Here is a 25,732-nt window from a genome sequence, read left to right on the forward strand (position 1 = left end):
CATTCTCCTGGACCCAGCTGTGGAAGACCTTGAAGAAGTTCATTAGTGGCATCGACATCACATACTTCTGCCCTAAACAGGTCTGAGTAGAAAGACACTGCATGCCTCCTCATCTCAGCAGGGTCACATTCCCATCAGGCAGGCGGAGACACACCATCTGCTTCCTTTGGCCCACAGACCTCTCCAGATTGAAGAAGAAGGAGGTTGGGTGCATCTATGTCCCTTAGAGTAGTGAACCGTGCTCGGACCAGAGCTCCTTTTCGCTGCTGCCTTTTGAGGAGTAACTGTTCAGTATTTTCAGCAGACATACTCTCTAGCTCTCTGACTTCTAACTGTAACTGCTCCATAGCCCCTCTAATATTTGCAGTGGAGTAGGATGTGTACTGCTGACAGAACACCCTAACTTGACTCTTTCCAACCTCCCACCACTGACTCAAGGAGGGAAAAGACTCTTTCTTGGATCTCCAATTAGCCCAAAACATTGGAAGTTTTCACAGAACTTAAAATCATGTAAAAGTTTAATGTTCAAATGCCAGAAGGACCTAGGTTTCCCAGGTGGAGATAAAACCAAATCTACTAAAATCAAATGATGGTCTGTAAAACCAACAGGGAGGATTTGACAGTTAGCTGCATGGGAGCAGACACGTAAAATCTGTCTAACCTGGCTGCACTAATCCTACCATCTGATATTTTCACCCAGGTGAACTGTTTAGCTGAAGGATGTTTCATCCTCCTTTAGAAGCTGAGACAGAAAGGAGGACGACTGAGGATGGAGCTCCTGTCCTGTCCTGTCTGAGGTAACATCAGTGCAACAGTTCCAATCCCCCCCTATTATAAAACACTCCCCCTGATCACAGCTATCTAAGCTGTCTCTTAATAACTTAAACACAGACAAGCGTTCAGGACCATGATTGGGTGCATACATATTACTAAAAGTAAAGGTAAAACTTTCTATTTCTGCCTTGACCATCAGAACTCTTCCTGCTATAATCTCTGTTCTGGATAAAATATTCACATTTAGTGAGGGAGAGAATAAAACAGCAACTCCTGCACTGAGATTAGAGCCATGGCTGAGTACATACCGACCCATATTCCCCAGTCTGTCCCATTCAGGCTATCACTGTGCGTCTCCTGTAATAAAATAACATCTAACTTTTTCTGTTTAATAACCTCTGACACTAAGGCTCTTTTCCGCGTACTTCTCCCCCCGTTAATATTTAAAGAGGCAACCTTTAAGGCCTGCATAGTAGAAGAGGAGAAAAGAGAAAACAAAACAGACAAATAGACACAGCAGAGAGGAAACACCCAGTGTTGTATGATCATGTTATTTTATTCTGGGATTTCTCATTTTCCTTGTTCTTTTGGTCCCTTTAAGACCTTTTTTCAGAGTGGTGACATGTGTCTCAGAAGGTAACGTCTCTTCTCACTCAGCAGGTCTATCCCTACAACCTTCTGAAGAGTGCTCACCGTCTGAATAAACTTTTTAATATCAGGGAAATAGTCACTAATTTCCACTGACCTGCCAAAAGAATCATCTAGAAACTCATTTACCTCTTTAAGAGAATACAGGTCTGTGATCTGAGAGACACTGTCTGCTACAGACACACTGTCAGAGTCAATCTCATCATCTGAGTCCATTTCCATCACCTGACTGTTGTCTATAACTGTCTGCAGCTCTGTCTGCTGCCCAGCACCAGACTGCAGCTTCTGCTCCATAAAAACAGCCTCCACCTGTCCTGATGTAGGCCTACCTGCCTACCCTTATCCCACTACACCTACCTCCCCCTGGCCTACTTCACCAGCCTCCCCACCGGCTCTGTTGCGCTCACTTCCCCAGGTGCACTAGCCCCAGCCTGTTCAGCCCTACTCACTCTATTCCAATTACTTTCCTTCTCTACACTCACAACCTTTACACTCTCCTTCCCTGCTTCCTCTCTCAAGACACTCAGCTGTGCGTCAGCCGCGGAGACGGCCGCCGCTGCCACACGCGCAGGCAGGGCGGCCTCGCAGCCGGCCGCCGCTGCCGCACGCGCAGGCGGAGCGGCCCCGCTACTGCCAGCCTCAAGGTATAGACACACCAACTCCGGCAACGGACGTCAAGTCAACGGATCCCATTCATTGTCTATATAGAGCAGGAGCTCCGCATGATGATACAGCACGTCGAGTTGACGGCCCCGTCGCCGTATATGAATTTGCATAAAGTTCGATAGATTGAAAATGACGTCCGTCCAACGCAAAGTTAACCCACTCTCGATGAGTTCACTCACACAGCTCTGGTCTTTCAAAAACACCACGAGCGCTTTATTCATGCGGGAGGCATAGAGGATGTTTCCATGGCCTATCTGCTCTCCCACAGCCAGCAACACCTGCTCCACGGTGAAGCTATGTGGTGGCACCAGCCTCACTCCCTTTCTCAGTGAAACAGGTGGCGTCTCAGAGGACCTCATCCTCGCCACGAGGCACGAAAAACACACAAAAAACACTAAACGCACTTTATACAATAAACTAACTAATATAACAAACAATAATCACACAATAAGAAACAGTAAGAAAAGAAAAAACTTAAATAGTTTTGAAAAATCCTCCTTGCTCTTCACCAACAAACCTCCACCGAAGAAGAAGAAGAAGAAGAAGAAGAAGAAGAAGAAGAAGAAGAAGAAGAAGAAGAAGAAGAAGGAGAAGAAGAAGAAGGAGGAGGCCGGGCTCTAGTGAAATAAAAACAATGGTAACAAGTAGGTCTTTAGGTTCAGCATCAAAATTTAAATATAAAATGAATCTGATCTTTAAATATACAACATTATGACTACATTCTTTACATATGATTATTTTACATTTTGTGTAAAACTGTGTCTCCTGTAATATGTATGACTACGTAGTTATATAAGGTTTTGGGCACTTCCAACTTTAGTGGCGTCAGGACTCTGGACCCAACTAAAAATAAATGCTCACAGTTTATATTTACACTTAATTAAAAATGATCCACCAAGGGAAAAAAAAAAAAAAAAACTTTGAGTCTAAAATTCTGGTCATGATTAAAACCAAAATCAGCCCCAGGGCATCATGGTCAAAAAATGAGGGGTTAAGCTGAGCTGAAATTACAGGTTTGTGTAGTCGAGTGGTAATCAGAGCAGAGTCAGTCTGGAGTCTGAAGACCACCGACAGACAGTAAACACATCATCAACACAGTCAGGATGCCACTCTCCTTATAAGGAAACAACCTCTGAGTTTTAACATCTTGTTTGTGTTACATGATACTATATTTATGATATGATCGCAATAGACTGAATATGTGTTTTACTGTTTTATTTATTTATTTTTTGTTTTATATTTAAGGTACATTTTGTGACACGTCAAATCCTCGTGATTGAATCAGGAAAAAGGCACATTAGAAATGAAATATATATTTTCACATGTGAATTGTCAAACATCCGACATTACATTTAATTGAGTTCTGATGGACGGTTCAAAAGTTTCGATGGTTTCCTTTAATCCGTTAAACGTGGATGTGAATGGATGAACCGTACCGGCAGTAAACATTTTGCTTTTTATTGTTTCTGGAAGGAACAAATGTTCTTACAGTAACAATCTGTGACTGCTGTTTGTTCGCAGGACAAAAGCAGCTGTTTGTCTCCTGCAGAGCTCACACCGAAATTAACTCCACATGTCCTCCAGAGATCAGACAGGCTCTGTGGGTCGGGACTGCCCGGAATCCATCCAGATCCAGCTTCAGAATCAGACCCTTGAGGTCGCAGAGTTGCTCTTCATGGTTGGTAGGAAACTAAAATCCTAATATAAATGATTTAAGGAGCTTTGTTTGACCAGATTTGATGCTAATATCTATGTCTGCTTTTAATTCAGCGGAAATAAGTGGGACATTTTTTTGGCAGATTTGCTTGAAAAAATGTGCAATGCTAAAAGGTTAAAGTTGTGAAACAAATGGTCGGTTTAGGGTTTGTTAAAAGTAATAACGTAAAAATATAAGGTAACAACACAACATAACAACGCAACAATGCAACCTCACACGCAACATCACAACACAACGTGACAATGCAACATAACTACATAATGCAGCAACATAATGGAACAACATAACTCAACAATGAAACCTAACAATGTAACCTACCAACATAATGTAACAACATAACTCAACAACACAACGTATGTTAATACGCAACATAACAACATAATGCAGCAACGAAATGTAACAATATAATAATGTAACAACATAACTCAACAATGTAACCTACCAACATAATGTAACGACACAACATAACATAATGCACCAACATAATGTAACAAACTAACACAGCAACATAATTAGGCAGGCCAGTAACGCAACAACATAACGCAACAACGTAACGCAACAACGTAACGCAACAACGTAACGCAACAACGTAACGCAACTACATAACGCAACTATGTAACACAACAACATAACTCAACAAGCTAACATAACGCAGCAAAAAAATCATATCTTAAAGACATAACATCATAACGTAACTATCCATCCATCCATCCATTGTCTACCGCTTATCCTGTATTCAGGGTCGCGGGATGACGTAACTAATGTAAAATAAACAACGACTGCCCTTAAATACTTTCCTACATTACGGTACGAAAGAATGATGTAAAACTTTGGTTTTACACAGAACATGGACCTCCATCTCCTGGGTGAAAGTCCTGTATTTGTGTGACCCACCAATCTTTTTCGCCCGTTAAACTCATTTTTACAAAACGTAACTTTCAATAATGTATCAAGTCACTTGCTCTGATGAAATGCACACTTAATGTAGCTTTAGTGCTAATCTAGCTAGCCTGTTGGGAGTCTCCTGTGTCCACATTCTTTTGGCCACTCTGCACCAAGGTGAAACGGGATGGATGCTTTTCTTATTGCGTTTTCGATTGAACCTTTTACTCAGTCAGATAATCAGAAAGGGTATCAGCCTAACAGCCAACAACGGTGACGTCCTACAACCTCAGAGCTCACTGAGCTCTTTGATTGGTCGGTTTTCTGTAGAATGAAGGAAACTTCCAGCGGATCAAACTGCAAACCAAACCACTGTCCTCATATTTTCCCATATAATGGATCCCAAAGTATAAACACAAATGTTATAGCATCTGTCCGTCAAAACACAAAGCCAAAATAAACCTGCAGCTGCAGAGACATTTATCCTCCTCTGGTCCCAAAATAGCTCCGCTGTTTATCAAGAGGGGGCCCCTCAGGAGCCGTGCCTGATGGGAACTTCAGCTGGCTCATGATCCAAAGTTGACGAGGAGCCAAAAATCTGCCTCATAAAGACAAACCGACGGGGCTGTTTAACTGCAACATTTCATCCTAAAAAACAACCACTAAGAAGTGCTGCTAGACGAACCAATGGGTGCACTGCCGGGAACGTTTACAGAATGACATCACTCTCCAAACTCCTGAACCTCACATGATTAAAACATCTCTTATTAGTAAGAAACGTGAGCCGTTTGTGTCCTCAAACTTGTTCAGGAGTTGCTTTTGTTTTCAGAGCAGTCATCGTGTTTTTACAGCATGCAGCGTGTTCATTTAAGTTGACGTATCTAAGTAAGTAGCTGCACGTGGTGGAGACTGTCTGTGGGCCCAGAGGTCTAGATAGATCAGAAAACCAGCAGTTTAAAAGTAGTTATCTTGTGGTCTTGCAGACAGACCTAACAAAGCACGACTTCACACTTTTTACACCATCATTATGGAGTTATTTCAGCATCCTTTTCATCTGGTTATTGATATTAAATCATAGCTAAATAGTTTATTCTGGTTTTCTCCAGCTGTAGCCAGCAGCTCTTACAATGGTGCATTGCATTACCTGAGTTATGGGGTGTCTGGTCTCCCTGCTGCGTTTTTTCAGGTCGTCCAGAGCCCTCAGAGAGGACGGCAACCCCCTCTGCCTGCCGCTTCCTGCTGACAGAGACCGGCAGCACCGCCTCAACGTCCCCTCGTCTCTGCTGCACACCTGAGGACAAAGCAGATGTCCAACATGACATTAAGATGAGACGGATGATGGAGGCAGTGTTTCTTACTGGTGGCCATTCTTACCAGAGCGTGGAAGGAGGACACAGAGAAGACTCCCAGGCGTCCCAGCATGCTCTTGGAGGGCCGGCTGGCCACAGCTAGGAGGCTCTTGGGGTTCGGGAGCTCGCTGCCCTGCAGGCTAGACAGATAGCAGCGCAGCCGGAACAGATCCAGGTTCAGCTTCTCCAGGTTCTGCTCCCACTGCTGGATCTGAACACAACAGGGTTTTATATATATATATATATATATATATATATATATATATATATATAAGACATATATAGACACTTGAGATATTAATATTATCCATCCATCCATCCATCCATTGTCTACCGCTTATCCTGTATTCAGGGTCGCAGGGGTCTGGAGCCGATCCCAGCTGTCATTGGGCGAAGGCAGGGTACACCCTGGACAGGTCGCCAGTCTATCACAGGGCCAACATGTAGAGACAAACAACCATTCACGCTCACATTCACACCTATGGGCAATTTAGAGTCATCAATGAACCTATCCCCATCATGCATGTCTTTGGACTGTGGGAGGAAGCCGGAGAACCCGGAGAGAACCCACGCTTACACGGGGAGAACATGCAAACTCCACACAGAAGGAACCCGGGGCCGACCCGGGAATCGAACCCAGGACCCTCTTGCTGTGAGGCGAGAGTGTTACCCACTACACCACCGTGCAGCCCCAGATATTAATATTATTTTAAAAATAAATAAATGACTAAAATGAAAATGAAATGTGTTCATTATTAACTTGATTATTTCAATTCCATATTAGCAGGCTGCAGTAAGTCTCTCCAGTTGATCCAGAATGCTGCATCGTGATCAGACATAAACTTAGTCCTCACCTAAATATGAACTACAAAGTGCTGCTTCTAAAGTAGTAACGTTAAATGACACAAGTCAACTTTGACTTCTGCTGTTATGAACGCACGCATCCACCTCCAACCTCCTCACTATGCAGACTTGTTGCTCCTACCTTCTGGCTCACAATAAAATTCATTGATTACATGGGTTGTGTATGAAATTTTGGAGGTATAATGCTGTTTTCACAACAAAGGCAAAGCTAATCTTTTGTGTGCTGTGATTGCATACAGAGTCAATGCAAAGATGCAAATAGACACAAATTTAAAGACTGTCTGGGTTCATCCGTTGTAGAAATACAGCTTGTTGAAATGTAATATCCCATAATGCCCAGTGCTGGTGCATGGTGGGAATGCTGCTGTGAGTTTCCTGCTCAGACTGGGACATGAATCTCTGACGTATGGTTACAGAATGTCGGCTGAGATGAAGGTGATTTTTATGCTGCTGTCAGCAACTCCACATTTGGTTTATGATGTCACTCGTCTGACTCGGTTGTCGGTTTGTCGTTTCAGTAACATCTGGAACAGATTTTAAAGTCGACTCCACGTGAGAAGGAGCTCAGATGGCGTTCTGCTCTGTGGCTGTTTGTTATGGGGAGAGCGTTTCCTCTCAAAGCTGCTAACGCTGCTTCTACCGGGCCTCGGCCTTGTTTTATGTCTCTTTTTTCAGTTTTTAATTATTCTAGCTTTTTTTGTCTTTCTCTTCCTATGTTTATATGTTTTTGTGGCTTACTTTCTGTCAGTATTGGGACTTGAACCTGTGACCTGGGCCGTACTGGTTGAGCCTAGATCCCAGGGACTGACCTGGCTCTCCACGGCCTTCCTGTTCTTCTGCTCCTTGATGACAGACAGCTGCAGCTCCGCCATCTTCCTCATCTTCCCGTCCATGTCGATCTTGTGCAGTAGCGAGCGGCTCTGGCAGCGCAGCAGGCGCAGTGTGTCCTCCTTCCCCTGACGCTTCGCCAGCAGCGAGGCGCTCGCCGAGTGGATCGCCGTCACCCAGTTCTCCAGGTCGGTCTGGTTGGTGGCCTGGATGGAGGGAAGAGACAAAGATCATTTAGTCCAAGTCCAGGTCTGAAGCATTGTCAGTCCTGTTTGGCTTCAGAAGAGCTTTTAAGAGTGATTACCTTTAAAGGCTTGTCATGGCGTCTCCCTCTCTGTCCTCATAGTAGAGATCTAGGTATGAAGGATCTGGACCGGTCTCTGATCTCCTTTAAGTCTTTTCTCTGAACACACTTTTATCTGAGCACCTTCCTTGATGTTACTTGAGTTTTCATTTCCTTTGGACTCTTTCTTCTATATCTTAATCTATTTAAACTTGAGTCTCTCAAATTGTTTTTGGTCATCATTGTATTGTTCCTATTCTAACCCTAAAACTGTTTGTTTTGTGTATTGTTTTAACCTTGTGTGTATTGTTTTAACCTTGTACTATAATTGTTTTCTTTCTTCAGTATGTATTCATAAAGTATGCTACATAAATTCACTAATTATTATCTTTTCCTTTTCTTGGCCTTTTTTTTTTCTTTTACACATTATTTGTTTTTATGCACCAAATTGTTTTCTTTTAAACTGGATGATTTTTGTCTGATCCATTTTTTGCCTTCTGCAACAATGTATTGACTGCTTGTAACCGTCCACCAACCAGTCCATGTCCATGTCTGTGAAATTGTTATAATTGGTATATGAATCTCGGGGTTAGGTACAAAAATTGATTTTTGTGAGTCAACAGTGACCTTTGACCCCCCCCCCATTCTAATAATCACATTAATCCTGAGTCCAGGTGAATATTTGTTCCAAATATGAAGAAATTCCCTCCAGACGTTGCAGAGATATCACCTTCATGACAACGGAACCAAAAACATAAAGGCCTCTGACGACGATGACTGTTGCTGGAGCCAAGCCAGGTGATGCTCATAGGTCAGCTTTTTGACAATGACTGCACAGATACTTGTACAGCATGAGCACTGACAGGTAAGATTTTTCTTAAAATCAATAAACATCTCCTTGGTTTTGGCTACATTAATATCTAAAAGCGATGACTGACAGCAGACCGGGCCATGGTAAGAATATTCACAACATTCCGCCCGGCATGCTGGCTTTGAGATGCATTTGAGATGTATAAAATAGAAAAAAGAGAGGACATGCCCCTGTGGTGAACTGGTGGAGGCGAGAAGAGCATCAGATACAACATCGTTTCCATTCACACGTTGAGACCTGACAGCTTAAAAATCAACAGTCCAGTATCAATGTTGTGGATGCTCTTTAAAATAAGCAGAGGTTAAAATCAATACAAATGAGGCGCACAAAAGTTTCATCACCCTCAAATTTGATTTCATGACGAGAGAGGGAAGCACTACAGGCCTGGTGCCAGGTCATCTTTGGCACAGGAACAATATATATGTATATGTGTGACTATATATATATACTGTATATATGTAATTTTTATACATGTTTTTTCTAACGTGAACTTCCAAAAACAGTGCTCTAAAAAATAAAGATCATTATTATATTATGACTTGAATGATTGGAAACATTTCAATGAAGAAAAAAAAAACAGATCATGTCCCCAGATAGCCTGAGTGTTCCAGAGCCTTTTAGAATGTTTAGCACGACAACACCAGGTGGTTTTGTTCAGTGCCTCATTGGCGCAAAACATTTGTTGCAGTAATTAGCTGGGTGTCGTGATTCCCATTAAAGGTTCGTTGGCCCTTCATCTTCAACTCCTGACAAAGGCTCCTGGACACCTCGGCTCCTCCTCCTGAACTCTTCAAGATGCATGGTGTTGAGTGGATGGTCCACCGTGTGATTTGTGTGTCTGTAAACACACTCTAACACCGAGAGAGTCATAAAAACAGCTTTCTGAGCTCTTAAAAATAAAATGAGCCCAGGGACACACAGTGTGCTGCATCTATTTTTAGAGTTACTCTGAGATCTCAGACCTTCTCAAGTCCTGATGTAATGTTGGAGATTGATATAGATCTTGTTTGAGCTTGTTCATTGTCTCGTCTGCAGAATTCAAACTACCACCTCACTACAATCCTTCCTCCAGTGACGTAAACATAAACAAGTAAAACTACTAAAAAAAAAAACATTCCTGAAATGTGCTCCAGCTCTCTGTGCATGTTTGTGGTTCAAACCACACGGACAGTGGTGGGAGAAGAGTCGGATCACATTTAGAAAGAATGAAACACCAACTTCCCAGAAACCAATATTTTAAAAAAAGAAGTTATTTAAGGAAACTAGAGATTGGAGTTTGATTCTGGTTGTTTGTGAACGTGGATCTCTGGGGCTGGAGGTGCATTTAAGGATGCTCCGACACATGAGATTTTTAGACCCATGTTTTACATGTTTGTCTTATTCTGACAACAGAGCTGAAATCTCCAATAAAATACTTGGCAGAACATCAAATGAAATTAAAAAAAAGTGCACCTGTCACGGTTTCCTCACCTGGAACAGGTAGACGTCTCCGTGCGAGTTGCTCAGACAGAAGACGTGCTCCTTCTTGGGGTGTTCGGGGACGGCCTGGACGATGCTGTCGTCGGCCAGCAGAGCGTAGCAAGGAGAAAGCTCCCGCTCAGTGCTGATGCTTTTCCCGTAAGTCTCATAAAAGAGCAGAGTGCAACCTGAGGGGGCAGAAGGGTCTGTGGTCTTTTTTTGTCTATTTTTAAGCTTATTTTTGCCTCTTAAATTTCAGGCACCAACATAAAGTACAGCATCTGACAATGCCTGTACGTATGTGACAACAAGGGTACGTATGTGACATGTAATAACGATGGTACGTATGTGACAACGGCAGTACGTATGTGACAACGAGGGTACGTATGTGACATGTAATAACCAGGGTACGTATGTGACAACGACAGTATGTATGTGACATGTAATAACGATGGTACGTATGTGACAACGAGGGTACGTATGTGACATGTAATAACGATGGTACGTATGTGACAACGAGGGTACATATGTGACAACGATGGTACGTATGTGACATACTAGACTATATCCATGTTAGTGTTGTTCCTAACATCGTCCTCAGATCCAGCTGTCCTCCAGGTAGAAGGACGTACCTTTCAGCGTGACCCAGTAGTTCCTCCACTTGCGGCGAGCCACCACCTCCAGCTTCCTGTCCTTGCTGACGGCGATGAGAGCTTTGAAGGAGAGCCACCCAGCTCGTCTCACCACACCCTGTTCCTTCTCAAACAGGATGTCCAGATACTCGCCTCCTCCCACCTCCACGTCTCCATCCATCTCCTCCTCCCCATCATCCTCTTCCTCATCCTCCTCCCCGTCCCCCTCTGATGGCTCGGTCCGGTCGGCTGCGCTGCTGCAGCCAATCTCCAGCTCCTGCATGAAGTTTTCATAGACGTTCTGTCGTTGGACGTCCCCACTCTGGTTCTGGTTCAGGCTCCTGGAGGAGCCACAGTGAACTGCTGGGGACTGGCTCACGTTCAGTGTGTGGAGAGGGTTGGAGGACCAGAGCCCAGAGTCCAGCTGGTTGGAAACATCATGCATGTCGCTGCCATACGGCTCCTGAGGACGAATCAGAATCAAAATGGAATTATAACAATTATTATTATTATTTCTAAAATTATTGTTAACAACATGATTTTATATATATATATATATATATATATTATATAGTTTAAAATCTTCTATGCATACACAACTACGCCTCACTTCCTCTTAGGAGATGATAAACTCACCTGGATCCGCCTCTTCTTCCTGCTGAGACTTCCTGTCCAGTCGCTGAGTTGTCTGATTCGGCTCTTCAGGAAGTCTTTGCGGCTGTTTCTAGATGTGGTGGAGGCGGCGGCGGTGGTGTCCAGCTTGTGACAGGGAAGTGTTAGGGAGGAGTAACACTCCACGCCTCCTCCTATCCCCTCCTCCTCCTGGATGACATCATTCAGGAGGAGCAACGCTGAGGAGGAGAAGGCGGCCGTCTGCTGTGGGGAGGCGTCCTGTGTGGCAGGGAAGGCGGGCAGTGTGTTGTGGTAAACGCTGTCCAGTGAGGTGCAGGAAGGTGACGCCAGGCTAAACTCTCTCAGGTCAGCCTGCAGGATCACTGAGTCTCCGATCCCGCTGTCCTCCGTTCGCCCCGAGGAGCAGGTGTTGTAACCAATGGCGGCGGAGGGGAACTCATTGGTCTTGGAAGTGGGTAAGTTAAATCCAGGTTGGATGTCCACCTGGGCTGAGAAGACGGTGTTGTATCCGCTGCTGTTCGCCACACTCTGCCCACAGACAAATACGTTGTCATTCAGCTCGCCGCCGGTCCCCCATGGCGAGTCGTACCAGGAACCGTCAGAGCTGAGCGAGCTGCCTTTACTAGTGCGGATTGATGTTTCGGCAACTGGGGTTACAACGGCGGCCATGTCAGGGACACCGGCAAGCCCCCGCGGCTCCACGGGGGCTCCCCTGGTGTTGGAGAACTCCACCCTCATGCTGCCATCTTTGCTGAGTAGCACCTTTGGGCTGCCACCGCTCTCCAGCGACGTGCACTCTCCACACATCCCGTTACTTCCAAATTGGCTCCCTCTGACAAACCTCTGAGGAGATCCGGTTCCTAGTTTGGTGCCTCCTCTGGGTGCATGCTCATAATGCCAGGAGGTGTACGGCGGTCCGGTAGTGTGCTGGTTCTGGTAGCTCCTCCCCCGGCTCCTGCTGCCTCCCTGGCTGCTTCTCCACCAGCTGCGAGCCGACGGCATATCCTCTCTCCTGGAGGAGAACCGGAGCGAACAGGAGGGCTTGGCAGGGTGCACAAAGCTGCTGTGACTGTCTGTGTTTCCCATGGCAACCTGGATAAGGATCAACATCGTCAAGCTTCATAATTCAAGGTCAACTTTACAGCTAAGTGTTAAAGTCATCTTAGTTGCTAACTGCATTGGTGGCGAGGTAGCAAGCTGTCAATCACAAGGTAGCCCCGCCCCGAAAGCATCCCCTGCTTTCTGGTCTGACTTGCAACTAGAGACCATAAACTCATGTTTACAATGTTCACTTAGATAATAAATCAAGAGAGAAGTAGGCTCATTTTCTCATAGATGTCTTTTGCAACCAGAGGAGTCGCCCCCAGATGGCCAGCAGAGAGAATGCAAGTTTAAGGCACTTCAGTGTTGGCTTCACATTTCAGAAGAGGTTGCTGCCTGATTGATACAAAGGAAAACTCCCATGATTCTCATGTTCATGACTAATTCCAGTATGGTGATTGATGACCTCCAGTATAGGTCGACCCACTACAGTTTCATGATGAACTCGTTTTACTCAGTGTGGAAGGAGCCTATCCCCCACCAGATCATTTCCCCATAGACCGGTTATACTAGGTGGTCTTGGAAAGGCCCTGTTGAAGGCAGCTTCTTGCAGATCTGACCTGGATGTGCAGCAGAGCTCTGCAGCCAACCAGCATCTGGTCTATTTTCTCCACACATGCAAACACACTGGTATTGTCCTACAGATGATATAAGAATGTCTGCATTATATTTATATATATATATATATATATATATATATATATATATATATATATATATATATATATATATATATATATATATATATATATATATATATATGTAGGAGCCACAGCTCCACGATTCTCGGATGTGACTTCTCAACGAACGAAAGATGAACTATTCACCCTTAAAAGATATACAGACAAAGGTCCCCTCGCAACAGATGAGTAAACATTCTCCTTCAGATCACTGGACCGACCTGGAGGAAATGTGAGGCCGCTTTATGGCTCGGTTAGAGGATTTACAAACCCTTAAATCAGAGCATCTACAAGTTCTCCATGCACCCCGAATGAGGAGGGGGGACCAGACCTTCAGACTTTGAGGCACCTAAACACAACTGGAAACTGATTTAACACCTTTGTTTGACAGAGAGCCCTGATGAAGTATAAAGGATAACACCTTATCTCTTCCTCACCATTTGCTCCCAAGTCATGTTGAAGACCCCTTCCTCCCCTCTTGGAGTCATAAACTAATGACCTGATCTGTGAGAACGACCTGGTCTGCTGACATGCAGAGAGAGGTCACATGAACTCTGCAGGAAATCATGTTCAAATTTTGACCAAACCAAGAAAAGGATGAGATACAGTATATGTTCAACATAAGTTTAAAACCATCCATAATAATCATTGAGGAATTGTAAGCATACTGGCGAACTTCCCGTCATTCTACGCCGAAGAACAAAGAAGTTACCAAAAATGCTAAAAATTAACATTGTCATTGTAATGGACTTACAACTGCACTCACACAGTCAGAGGGAAAATACACTCAACAAAAATATAAACGCAACACTTTTGTTTTTGCTCCCATTTTTCATGAGATGGACTTAAAGATCTAAAATTCATTCCAGATACACAATATTACCATTTCATCATCTCTCAAACATTGTTCACAAATCAGTCTAAATGTGTGATAGTGAGCACTTCTGCTTTGCTGAGATAATCCATCCCACCTCACAGGTGTGCCACATCAAGATGCTGATCTGACATGATTAGTGCACAGGTGTGCCTTAGACTGTCCACAATAAAAGGCCACCCTGAAATGTGCATTTTTTTGCTTTATTGGGGGTCTGGGGACTCAGAACCAGTCAGTATCTGGTGTGACCACCATTTGCCTCATGCAGTGCAACACATCTTCTTCGCATAGAGTTTATCAGATTGTCAATTGTGGCCTGTGGAATGTTGGTCCACTCCTCTTCAATGGCTGTGCGAAGTTGCTGGATATTAGTGGGAACTGGTACACGCTGTCGTATACGCCGGTCAAGCACATCCCAAACATGCTCAATGGGTGACATGTCCGGTGAGTATGCTGGCCATGCAAGAACTGGGACATTTTCAGCTTCCAAGAATTGTGTACAGATCCTTGCAACATGGGGCCGTGCATTATCTTGCTGAAACATAAAGGTGATGTTCATGGATGTATGGCACAACAATGGGCCTCAGGATCTCATCACGGTATCTCTGTGCATTCAAAATGCCATCAATAAAATGCACCTGTGTTCTTCGTCCATAACAGATGCCTGCCCATACCATAACCCCACCACCACCATGGGCCACTCGATCCACAACATTGACATCAGCAAAGCGCTCACCCACACAACGCCACACACGCTGTCTGCCATCTGCCCTGAACAATGTAAACCGAGATTCATCCGTGAAGAGAACACCTCTCCAACGTGCCAGACGCCATCGAATGTGAGCATTTGCCCACTCAAGTCTGTTACGGCGACGAGCTGGAGTCAGGTCAAGACCCCGATGAGGACGACGAGAATGCAGTTGAGCTTCCCTGAGACGTTTTCTGACAGTTTGTGCAGAAATTGTTTGGTTATGCAAACCAATTGTTTCAGCAGCTGTCTGAGTGGCTGGTCTCAGACGATCTTGGAGGTGAACCTGCTGGATGTGGAGGTCCTGGGCTGGTGTGGTTACACGTGGTCTGCGGTTGTGAGGCCGGTTGGATGTACTGCCATATTCTCTGAAACGCCTTTGGAGACGGCTTATGGTGGAGAAATGAACATTCAATGCACGAGCAACAGATCTGGTTGACATTCCTGCTGTCAGCATGCCAATTGCACGCTCCCTCAATGCTTGTGGCATCTGTGGCATTTTGCTGTGAGACAAAACTGCACATTTCAGAGTGGCCTTTTATTGTGGGCAGTATAAGGTACACCTGTGCACTAATCATGATGTCAGATCAGCATCTTGATGTGGCACACCTGTGAGGTGGGATGGATTATCTCAGCAAAGCAGAAGTGCTCACTATCACACATTTAGACAGATTTGTGAACAATGTTTGAGAGAAATGGTAATATTGTGTATCTGGAATGAATTTTAGATCTTTAAGTTCATCTCATGAAAAATGGGAGCAAAAACAAAAGTGTTGCGTTTATATTTTTGTTGAGTGTATGTTTGTTCATTAATCTGCCCGCATCACGGAGGACAAAATGCTTACTAAGTTACCAAACTTGTTTGGGCTAGCTTGATAGGTTTGCATTTGTATGTGTTGGATCAAAGTTCCTTTCAACTCTACCAAAAATATTTAGTTCAAAATGATTTGTACAGAGAAATGTTTGCAGTTCATGTTTCATTTGTTTTGACCTACCATTCTGTGTGAGAACTATATGCAATGTGTTAGAAGGAGCCAACTTTGACCATAAGGGCAAGATTGTGTGTGATCAGCATATCGTATACATTTAGGGAATCACATTACGAGTGGTTCTATTGGAGGCCCTCCTGGACCGGCTCCTCCTCAGGATCGGGTTCAACTAAAATCACGCACCCTGCATGTAGCATAAAGACAGAGCATTTCCAATAGCTCATTGAGTAGAGTAGGGTTGGAGAGGGGGCTTGAGGTCAAAGCTCACGCTTGGCTGGCTCCCCCCCCCCCAGGGGGAACAGCTACAAAACCACCGCAGAGCGGTGCTCACGGTCCCGTATCAACCCTTGGCAGACGGCCTGCAAACGGCAGTGCCCTGATTCACCAACGGGAAGAGTGACTGCTTGGGGTTCAGAGGAAAAGCTGAGACCACGCTGCAGAACATAAGACCGACACAGTTTACACTCAGTTGGTGACCAGAGTTGAAGCAAATGGCTAAACTAATTAATAGCGTTCTCTAATATTTTATATCCATTGAGGCATTATGTTTTATTACTAAGAAAGTCCAAATTCTTAGGAGAAACACACACTTGTCCTTATCGCCAAACTCCCTAACTTCATGGTTAATCAGTTTCTTTCAGATACTTCTTGTGTTTTATGTGTGTTTATGTTGATTCCACTTATACTCTTTTATTCCCTTTGTTTAGTCCTTAGTTAGTCAATAAATTCCCCTAAAGCATAAAGTCGTTGTCCGTGGATATTTCTTCTGTGCAGAATACAAAGATCCCTATTTCAAGAGCTTACGATCTAATGAGGAAATGAGACTGATTAATTAAATGATATAATTGTTAATTAATTAATAAGTGGTCATTAGAATCATTAAAGTGAACTCTATAAAGTTCTGTCTGTGAAAAAGAGTTCGGACACTCTAGCTCCGGCCTGAAGGATGACGAGCCGGTTATTTGGGAAGTGAGTGGGGATTTTGGAAGTGGGTGGGGATTTTGTACAGCCGCCCCGTAATTTGTGGCAAATTCCACCCCTGGAAAAGAGTCACAAGGTGCACCCTCTTCCTCTGTCCAGTCTGGCAGGAGGTTTGATGTCCCTTCAGCAATCGGTGTTCCGTCCCATCTCTCCCTGAACCCGGTCCAAGGTGTAGAAGCTGCTCATCAAGTTCCTGATTAGGTCCGAAGCAGGGTCCAAGTCGTCTGCCCCCTTGTATCTCTATGCATTTACACCAGCCTGGATCTCTTCTGGGGAGCTCTCAACCGGAGCCTTCTGGACAAGCAGTCTTTCAACCGGAGATGAGAAGAAGCAGGGGCTGCCCCGTCAGAGATCACCTTGGCGGCGGTCATGATCAGATCTTCCAGGATGCTTCCCGAGTCAGGTAACGGGTGACAGACTTCCTCAGCTGCTCCATCTCACTTGGAGGCAGAGGAATGGCTGTCAGGGGGAAGGCAGGCCACTGAGCCCCAGGGGTCAGCCAGAACGGTGGCCCTCAACTCCAGTCGATCTGGGGTCCGTTTCACAAAGCAGGTTTAGTAAAAACCTTGAGTTAGTTAACCCTGAGATGAGGGAAACTCTGGTTTTTCGGTTTCACAAAGCCAGTTCAGCATAAATCTGAGTCAGTTACCCGGGTAACATACTCCGTGAACCTAACCTGCTCGCTGGCAGGTTTTCTTCAACAAACCGTGAGTTTCTCCCTACATGTCTCCGCCTTTTTCTGGAATCTGAACCAACTCTGAAAAAATGTGCCGTCCTTTCATCGTCAACCTAATCGATATGGAAATAAAAGTGATTCTAGCAGCTTTGCGTCGGGAGAGGATTTTGATTACCTTTCCTTTCAATCACATTAGATATTATCTAAACAATATTCTTCGACATTTTCAACATTTCATATTGCGGACATAATCCGCAACCAGATTCTTTGCGGAGCTAGCTTTTTTGCGAACGGGAGATTTATGAAATGTTTAAGTACATTCCTGTGTTGAAATACCTGCTTATATTTACTGTTTAATATGTGAAATATGATTAAAATCATATGCCTTAGTCAACGTATTTGCGCAATATTCTTATGCTTAATTTTCAACTGAAGCCACTTTCTTTTTGTCCCTGGGGGGATTACACCCAATGAAAATGATAATTTATTCATTGCACTAATTTGTGAACTACGGGAATTGAACCACTATCGCCTGCATCATAGGCAGCGTTGCTAACCGTTACGCCACAGTGTTGCTCAGCAAGGCCTAAAATAAAGACTTATTACCTTTAGATCAATCGACTGTTTCATTCAGTTATACACATTAGATTGGGCAGTAATTGTCTGCCACGCCAACTATCGCTACTTTGCTGCAGTTACGGTGCTCCACTTTCTCAGGATGAGCTCGTTTTCTACATAAACACTCGGTAATATCTAATGACGCTCTCCCCGTTGCCATGGTGAATCGTAGTATCGGAGCTCCATTGATGATGGCTTTGTAGAGTCGGCAGGCACGCGCGTGCGTAACTCAGAGTTTACATACTCAGAGTTGACTAAACTAATTCAAAACCGCTGTTCTGAAACCGAAAACTCAGAGTTGCCCATCTCAGCGTTGGTCAACTCAGAGTTCAGGGTTAGGTTCAGAGTTTGTTGAACCTGCTTTGTGAAACGGGCCCCAGGATATGGAACAAAGCTTAGGTCTGTGGAAACAGAGCTAAGCTAAGGAAACAGAGCGAACATCTGAGGTAACAGAGCTAACCCCTGAGGAAACGGAGCTAACATCTGAGGAAACAGAGCTAACCCCCGAGGAAACGGAGCTAACATCTGAGGAAACAGAGCTAAGGTCTGAGGAGACAGCTAAGCTAAGGAAACAGAGCTAACAACTGAGGTAACAGAGCTAACATCTGAGGTAACAGAGCTAACCCTGAGGAAACGGAGCTAAGGTCTGATGAAACCAAGCTAAGCTAAGTTAACACACATGGCTATAATAAACAAAAGACAAAACATTTGGCGTCAGGAACTACAAAAATCCCAGTAAATAAAAAGGTTGCTACGGTGGCTCATTGCTGTCACACTAAAAAAAAAGAGGAGTAATTACGTGAAAGTTTCTTGTTATAACAATATCTTTTTCACGTTTTAACAAGATAAGTATCATGTTATTACATGAAATTATCATGTTATTGCAAGATAATGATATTTTCACGTTATAACATGAAAATATCATGTTATTTCAAGAAATGATATTTTCACGTTTTTACACGATATTTATCATGTTATTATATGAAATGATCACGTTATTTCATGATATTGACATTTTCACGTTATAACATGAAAGTCCAGTCTCACTTGCTGGAAGTCGTGCTCTTCCTGCAGGAGCAACTAAACCAATATGGCATGTTGCATGGCTACAGATTTATGCATTTGAAATGCATCCAAGCTGGCTTGGTTGTGACTCAGTCCACTGTTCGTTGTCTGCTCAAGGTTCTAGATCCTCAAGGAGTGCAGCTGAGGTTAATGACGTCTTGTAAAATCGTGAAAATATCATATTTTGAAATAACGTGATATTTTCATGTTATAACGTGAAAAAAATCATTATAATGAAATAACGTGATAATTGCATGTAATAACATCATAAATATCTTGTTAAAACGTGAAAAAGATATTGTTATAACAAGAAACTTTCACGTAATTACTTGATACTGAGCCTTTTTTTTTTGTGTGACAGCAATGAGCCATCGTACGTCCCAGCTTGGCTTTGTTAAAGTTTGTCGATCCAAGCGTCCTCACAACAGCCGTCAGTGGACGCTTACAGTCTTATTTAACAGCCTATCTGGAGACCTCATCATCGAGGCATTCTGGAACCCGTGCGGCACCCTTTATAATGGAGTCTGAAAAGGGGTGTCCCCTTAGCGGAGTTAATTGGGACAGTGTAGCGGTCTGGTGGTGTCCTCGCTCGTTGGGGCCGCAAACCAGTTCCACCTGGCTGCAGCCCTTGACCGGTTGCATCCTGATTCCGGATACCATCTTCCTCCACTGGATGCTCCGCCATGCTAGCCTCCAACCCATAGCCTGCCATCGTCTCTCTCCTCCGGCTCGAAGGACCATGATAAATTGTCCGAACACTCTAGCTCCGGCTCGAAGGACCATGAAAAAGTGTTCGGACACTCTAGCTCCGGCCCGAAGGACCATGAGAAAGAGTGGGCACTCTAGGTGAGGTGAGGTGCTGGGTCAGTTGGAGAGAGGCTGGGGACAGGCTAACCACGGTCAGATGGTTGGAGAGTTGAAGGAGGACAAAGGCAGAGAATCCAATTTGGCCACAAACGGGCATTTATTGATATTTCTGGAAGGTGTTATAGTAGGTGGTTGCATGTATGTGTTCTGGGTGGGGAGATCTGGAGCAGCGCGATGACGAGCCGGTTATTTGGGAAGTGAGTGGGGATTTTGTACAGTCTGACCAACAGATGGTGCCCCTTTTATGAGAGCAGGTATTAAAATGGTATATTAATACACATTGATATACATATTTTAATATCGTCCTTAGTTTCCTTACATACACAGTTTACGTAGGTACCCTTACCCGTGCAAGGCTGATTTAAATCATTGTATCTGCAACGAAGTCATATAAACGGACAACTGTAGCATTTAACGGTGACCAAAGCATCGCGTGTAAACACACCTGCTTCCCAACTGTGTGAGCACTGTCAAAAGGGGGCTGATTTGCATTGTTGAATGCTAAACGTATAGCGTCGCCGAACGCTCTGAAATAACGCCTTCTACACGTTACGTTCTCCGCGATGTTCCGGGCTCGTAATCGTGTCCTGTTTTGAGTAGATTTCGCTGCGAGTCTCCAGGACTTCAAATTTAAATCAGAGACTTCCAAGCTTCTAGACTAGACTAGCTCACTGGTCGGAAACAAATGTGTATCACACAGTGGAAGTAAAAACGTTGCCAAAGACGACGCGCGTTCACGCAAAGCGCCCCTGTATGTTCTTAAATGAGAAATCGTATCCTGCTTTGATTATATGCTGCTGCAAGTTTCCAGAGCATTTTAAATTAAACCAGAGAACCCAGGTTCCCTCTGAAACCGAACGCTAACAGAAACCGCTGCTTAGCGCGCGTCCCCTGGAGACATCACCGTACGTTTATTTGTAACAAGGCCATATGGCACACTAAAGTTATCGTGACGTTCCGAGAACTTTAAAGGGATAGTTCAGAATTTTGGACATAAGACCTATTTTCCAAGTGAGCCGGTGTGTTCGAGACGTCTGGAGACGTTTTCAAGAAATTTCATTCAGTTCTTCTAGTTGCCGAGCTGCTTATGCTATAGCTAGCGCGAGTCAATGGTTCTTAGCTAGACAGGCATTAAAAACAGTTTTGCCCACTCCACAGTGCACCCAAGGCAAATCCATTAAAACACGACTGTCGATATACATATCTGTGTTGATAGAATAATATTTGAAACAAAACTAACCTTGCATCGCATGAATCATCCATTTTTTGAGGAACTAGTTTCTCAGCAGCAGCGGAACTTTACTTTGCTCCGTCGGACTCAAAACTCTAAGACGCGCAGCCCGAAATACTGCCCGTAAATAGGCAATCGAACCGGGCCAAACTGTCGGCACTTATACCCCCAAGGCTGTCTGAAAAGCCCTCGGAGCTCACTCAAACACCGGGCAGCCCACGGCACGCAAAGGCACAATTACGCACCGCAAAGTCACAATTACGCACCGCGAACCTGGTCCGTCCGGAGAACCGTAAACCCTCGGACGCGTTGCAGGGATTCCCTCTGGTAAATAGACACATGAACACCGCAGAATATTCGGGCCTCGTGCCCTCAGAGCTGGGTCAAAAGCCCTTGGTCCTCACTCAAACACCGGGCAGCCCACGGCCACGCAAATCCACACATGCGGACTCTCCGTCGGACTTAAAACTCTAAGACGCGCCGCTCGAAATCCAGCCGGTAAACACGCGGCTCAACACCGCCGAACTCTCGGCACTTGTGCCCCCAAGGCTGTCTGAAAAGCCCTTGGATCTCACTCAAACACCGGGCAGCTCACGGCCGCGCGAAGCCACAATTACGCACCGCGAAGCCGGACCTCTGCTCCGTCCATAGACCCGAAAACCCTCGGACGCATTGCGGGGGATTCCCTCCTGGCACCACCAGTCTCCATTTGTTCGGTCCCGGATTTCAGCTCCAGCGTGGGCTATCTCGGTCTCCACAGACGCTCGTTCACGTTCTGCCCTTTGAGCATCACTCTCACGCAATTCTTCCTCTGTATATTCAGGCTCGTACAGGTACGGTTGGGTTTGGGTGGAAAAAAACTCCTCATCAGAGTCTTCAAAAGTTTCAGTATATTCTCCAAAAGTGTCCATTTCTGTGAGATTGAAGAAACTAGCACTGCAGGCTACATTGCGTCTGTAGCAATGACAGCAGGTAAACAAACTATTATAGAACCGGTAACTTATAAGTGCTAGGTGATATCACTCCGCCGCTGCCATAGCCTACTAGGAAGTATGACACGCTGCTGCTGCTGCTGAGACATAAATCCTTAAAAATGCAAGGTTGGTTTTATTTCAAACATTCTATCAACACATATGTACATCGATAGTCTGCCGTTACAATGGATTTGCCTCGGGTGCACTGTGGAGTGGGCAAGACTGTTTTTAATGCCATGCTAGAACGATTGACTTGCGCTAGCCATAGCATAAGCGAACTCAGCAACTAGAAGAACTGAATGAAATTTCTTGAAAACGTCTCCTTACGTCTCGAACACACCGGCTCACTTGGAAAATAGGTCTTATGTCCAAAATTCTGAACTATCCCTTTAAGGTGTCCTGTCTTAACTAAATTCCGCTGCGAGTCTCCAGGGTCTTTAAGTTAATTCAGAAAACTTCCCGTCCCTTGAGCAGCCTAGCTAAGCTGACAGAAACAGCCGTCCTCACGGCGGAAGTAAAACAAGCTGGTCGCCGAGGCAACGACCTCAAATAGCGTCCCGTCAGCTGTTGATACTTAAAACGAACCCGCTAAAATCGTTACGACGATAAAGTGTGTAACTGTGCTTCTGAGTACTTCTGTCGTTAGCCGCCGAGCTAACTTCTGTCGTTAGCCGCCGAGCTAACTTTTCTAGCCGCCGTGCTAATCTGCTGTGTGTTGATGCTAATCTGCTGTAACGTGATACTGTCCCAACTCTTCTTTGACTGCGGTCAAACGAGAAAACAGCTCCCCACTGCTGGTTGCCCTCGCAACTGCAGTCAAAATAAATTAGCTCCCTCTGCTGGTTGCTTAAGCAACTACACTACAACACAAGAGCACCCTAAAGGTGGTCTGGAGAAAGGAAGGAAGCTGCTTTGTCTCTTGTTGGTAAGTCAGAAACTAATTGTAGATTTGGGTTTAGGCATTGTGTGTGTAAAGCTAGTGGTAACATTTAGTCTAGTATTGATAGCTTGTTGTTGAACTTCTTGTGAAGCTGTCTATGGTAAGTGAGCAATCAGCTTGTTTGAGCCAGCTCACCTGTAGTGAATAGACTTGATTAGAGGGAAGGAGGAGCCACAGTCAGTACTTGCGGTAAATTGAGCACTTAAAAGGCTGTCACTACAGCGTCAGCTGCAGCGTCGGGCCATCAGAACGAAGACAGCTGAACAAAGACAAGGGAGTCTATCTGTGGGAGTCCAGAGAGGAAGCCCATTGAGGTAGGTATAACATCTCAACCCCCCCCCCCCCCCCTCGCAGCCATGTGTCTTATCCCAGTCAGGACATCACACTGGAGAAGATTTTACCGAAGTCCCTTCATTCGAGGCTGTAACCCATCCAATCTCTGCTACCCACCAATCTCCACCGGTAAGGAACTTGAAGTACTAGGGGGGCTGTGGAACTGCCAGTCTGCAGTCAAGAAGGCGGACACCATCTCAGCCTATGCCTCCCTGCAGTCTCTCCACTTCCTGGCCCTCACAGAGACCTGGATCACCCCAGAAAACACTGCCACTCCAGCTGCCCTTTCAACTGCCTACTCATTTTCACACTCCCCAAGACGAACAGGGCGAGGAGGAGGAACTGGGCTCCTCATCTCACCCACATGGGCCTACCAGGTCCTTCCTCTCGACCACCTACCCCGATCTACGCTTGAATTTCACGCCGTCGCTGTCACTATTCCTTTCAAACTCAACATCATAGTGATCTATCGCCCACCCGGTCCTCTTGGTGACTTTTTGGATGAGATGGATGCCCTCCTGAGCTGCTCCCCTGATGATGGCACACCGCTCGTCGTCCTCGGTGACTTCAACATCCACTCGGGAAAGCTGCACTCATCTGAATTCATCGACTTCTTTTCCGCATTTGACCTTACGCTCTCCCCCTCTCCACCAACTCACCGGGCCGGGAACCAACTTGACCTTGTCTTCACAAGATCCTGTGGCATCTCGGCAATCTCTGTTACCCCGCTCACCGTGTCCGACCACCACTTTGTGACTTTCTCCCTCCCCATGAAGCCCACCACATCCCTCCCCTCTACGCCTCGAATGGTCACCAGCCGCCGCAACCTGAAATCCCTCACTCCCTCCGCTCTCTCCTCAACTGTTATCTCCTCGCTCCCATCCTCGGAACAGTTCTCCTTAATGCCTACTGAGGAAGCCTCCTCTATCCTGATGTCCTCACTCGCCTCTTCTTTGGACACTCTCTGTCCCCCAATCGCACGACCGGCGCGATCATCTCCCCCCCCCTCCCTGGCTGTCTGAACCTCTGCGAACCAACAGATCATTGTTGCGAGCGTCAGAGAGAAAATGGAAGAAATCGGGACAGCACGAGGACCTTGCTCACTACCACCTCCTCCTCTCTGACTTCACCTCAACTGTTTCGGCAGCTAAATCTGCCTTCTACCTGGCAAAGATCAACTCTTCTGCCTCCAACCCCAGGAAACTCTTCTCCATGTTCTCTTCCCTCCTCACCCCTCCTACCCCTCCTACCCCTCCGCCCCCTTCCTTCCTTACTGCCGATGACTTTGCAACTTACTTTACCAAGAAAGTAAATGACATCAGCTCCTCATTCACGCCTATTCCCTCCCAGAAGACATCTCCCCCAACTCTCAACTCGGATGGTCTTACCAGCTTTAGCCCCATCACCTCTGAAGACGTTCACGCACTTGTTACATCTAACCGTGCCACCACCTGCTCCCTTGACCCGATTCCCTCCTCTCTTCTCCAGGACATCTCACACGACATCTTGCCATTCCTCACCACCCTGATCAACTCCTCCCTCACCTCAGGTGTCATTCCAGCGGATTTTAAGACCGCTATCGTGAAGCCTCTCCTGAAAAAACCCACCCTTGACGCTACTGACATCCAAAGCTACAGACCTGTATCTCTTCTTTCATTCCTCTCTAAAACCTTGGAACGTGCTGCCTACAACCAACTGTCATCCTATCTCCTGCGGAAGAACCTCCTAGACCCTAACCAATCAGGATTCAGGACTGCCCACTCCACTGAGACGGCCCTCCTCACTGTGACCGAGTCCCTGCGAGACGCCAAAACATCATCCAACTCCTCCGTTCTCATTCTCCTTGACCTATCTGCTGCATTCGACACAGTCAACCACCAAATTCTCCTCTCCACTCTGGCTGAACTTGGCATAACCGACTCTGCTCTCACCTGGTTTACATCATACCTGACAAACCGCACCTTTCAGGTCACATGGAATGGCTCTATGTCCAAACCCTGCTCTCTGGACACGGGTGTCCCTCAAGGCTCAGTATTAGGACCGCTTCTGT

At 45.4% G+C, this 25,732-nt stretch overlaps 1 protein-coding gene across 1 annotated transcript in view; it reads right to left on the reverse strand.

The window, feature by feature from the left end:
- Positions 1-25,732, reverse strand: part of LOC311027176 (rho guanine nucleotide exchange factor TIAM2-like) — a 53,986-nt gene that overhangs the window by 23,295 nt on the left and 4,959 nt on the right. Inside the window, exons 2-7 of the mRNA XM_084031043.1 lie at positions 11,609-12,697; positions 10,973-11,435; positions 10,353-10,528; positions 7,710-7,934; positions 6,062-6,247; positions 5,832-5,978 (exon numbers count right to left, since the gene is read on the reverse strand). Of these exons, the coding sequence (XP_083887169.1) occupies positions 5,832-5,978; positions 6,062-6,247; positions 7,710-7,934; positions 10,353-10,528; positions 10,973-11,435; positions 11,609-12,691 (2,280 nt within the window). The 5' untranslated portion in view covers positions 12,692-12,697. The remainder of the gene's footprint in view (positions 1-5,831; positions 5,979-6,061; positions 6,248-7,709; positions 7,935-10,352; positions 10,529-10,972; positions 11,436-11,608; positions 12,698-25,732) is intronic.

This window comes from Eutrigla gurnardus (genome assembly GCF_963514095.1).
Source record: "Eutrigla gurnardus genome assembly, chromosome: 16".
In the NCBI taxonomy this organism is placed as follows: Eukaryota; Metazoa; Chordata; class Actinopteri; order Perciformes; family Triglidae; genus Eutrigla; species Eutrigla gurnardus.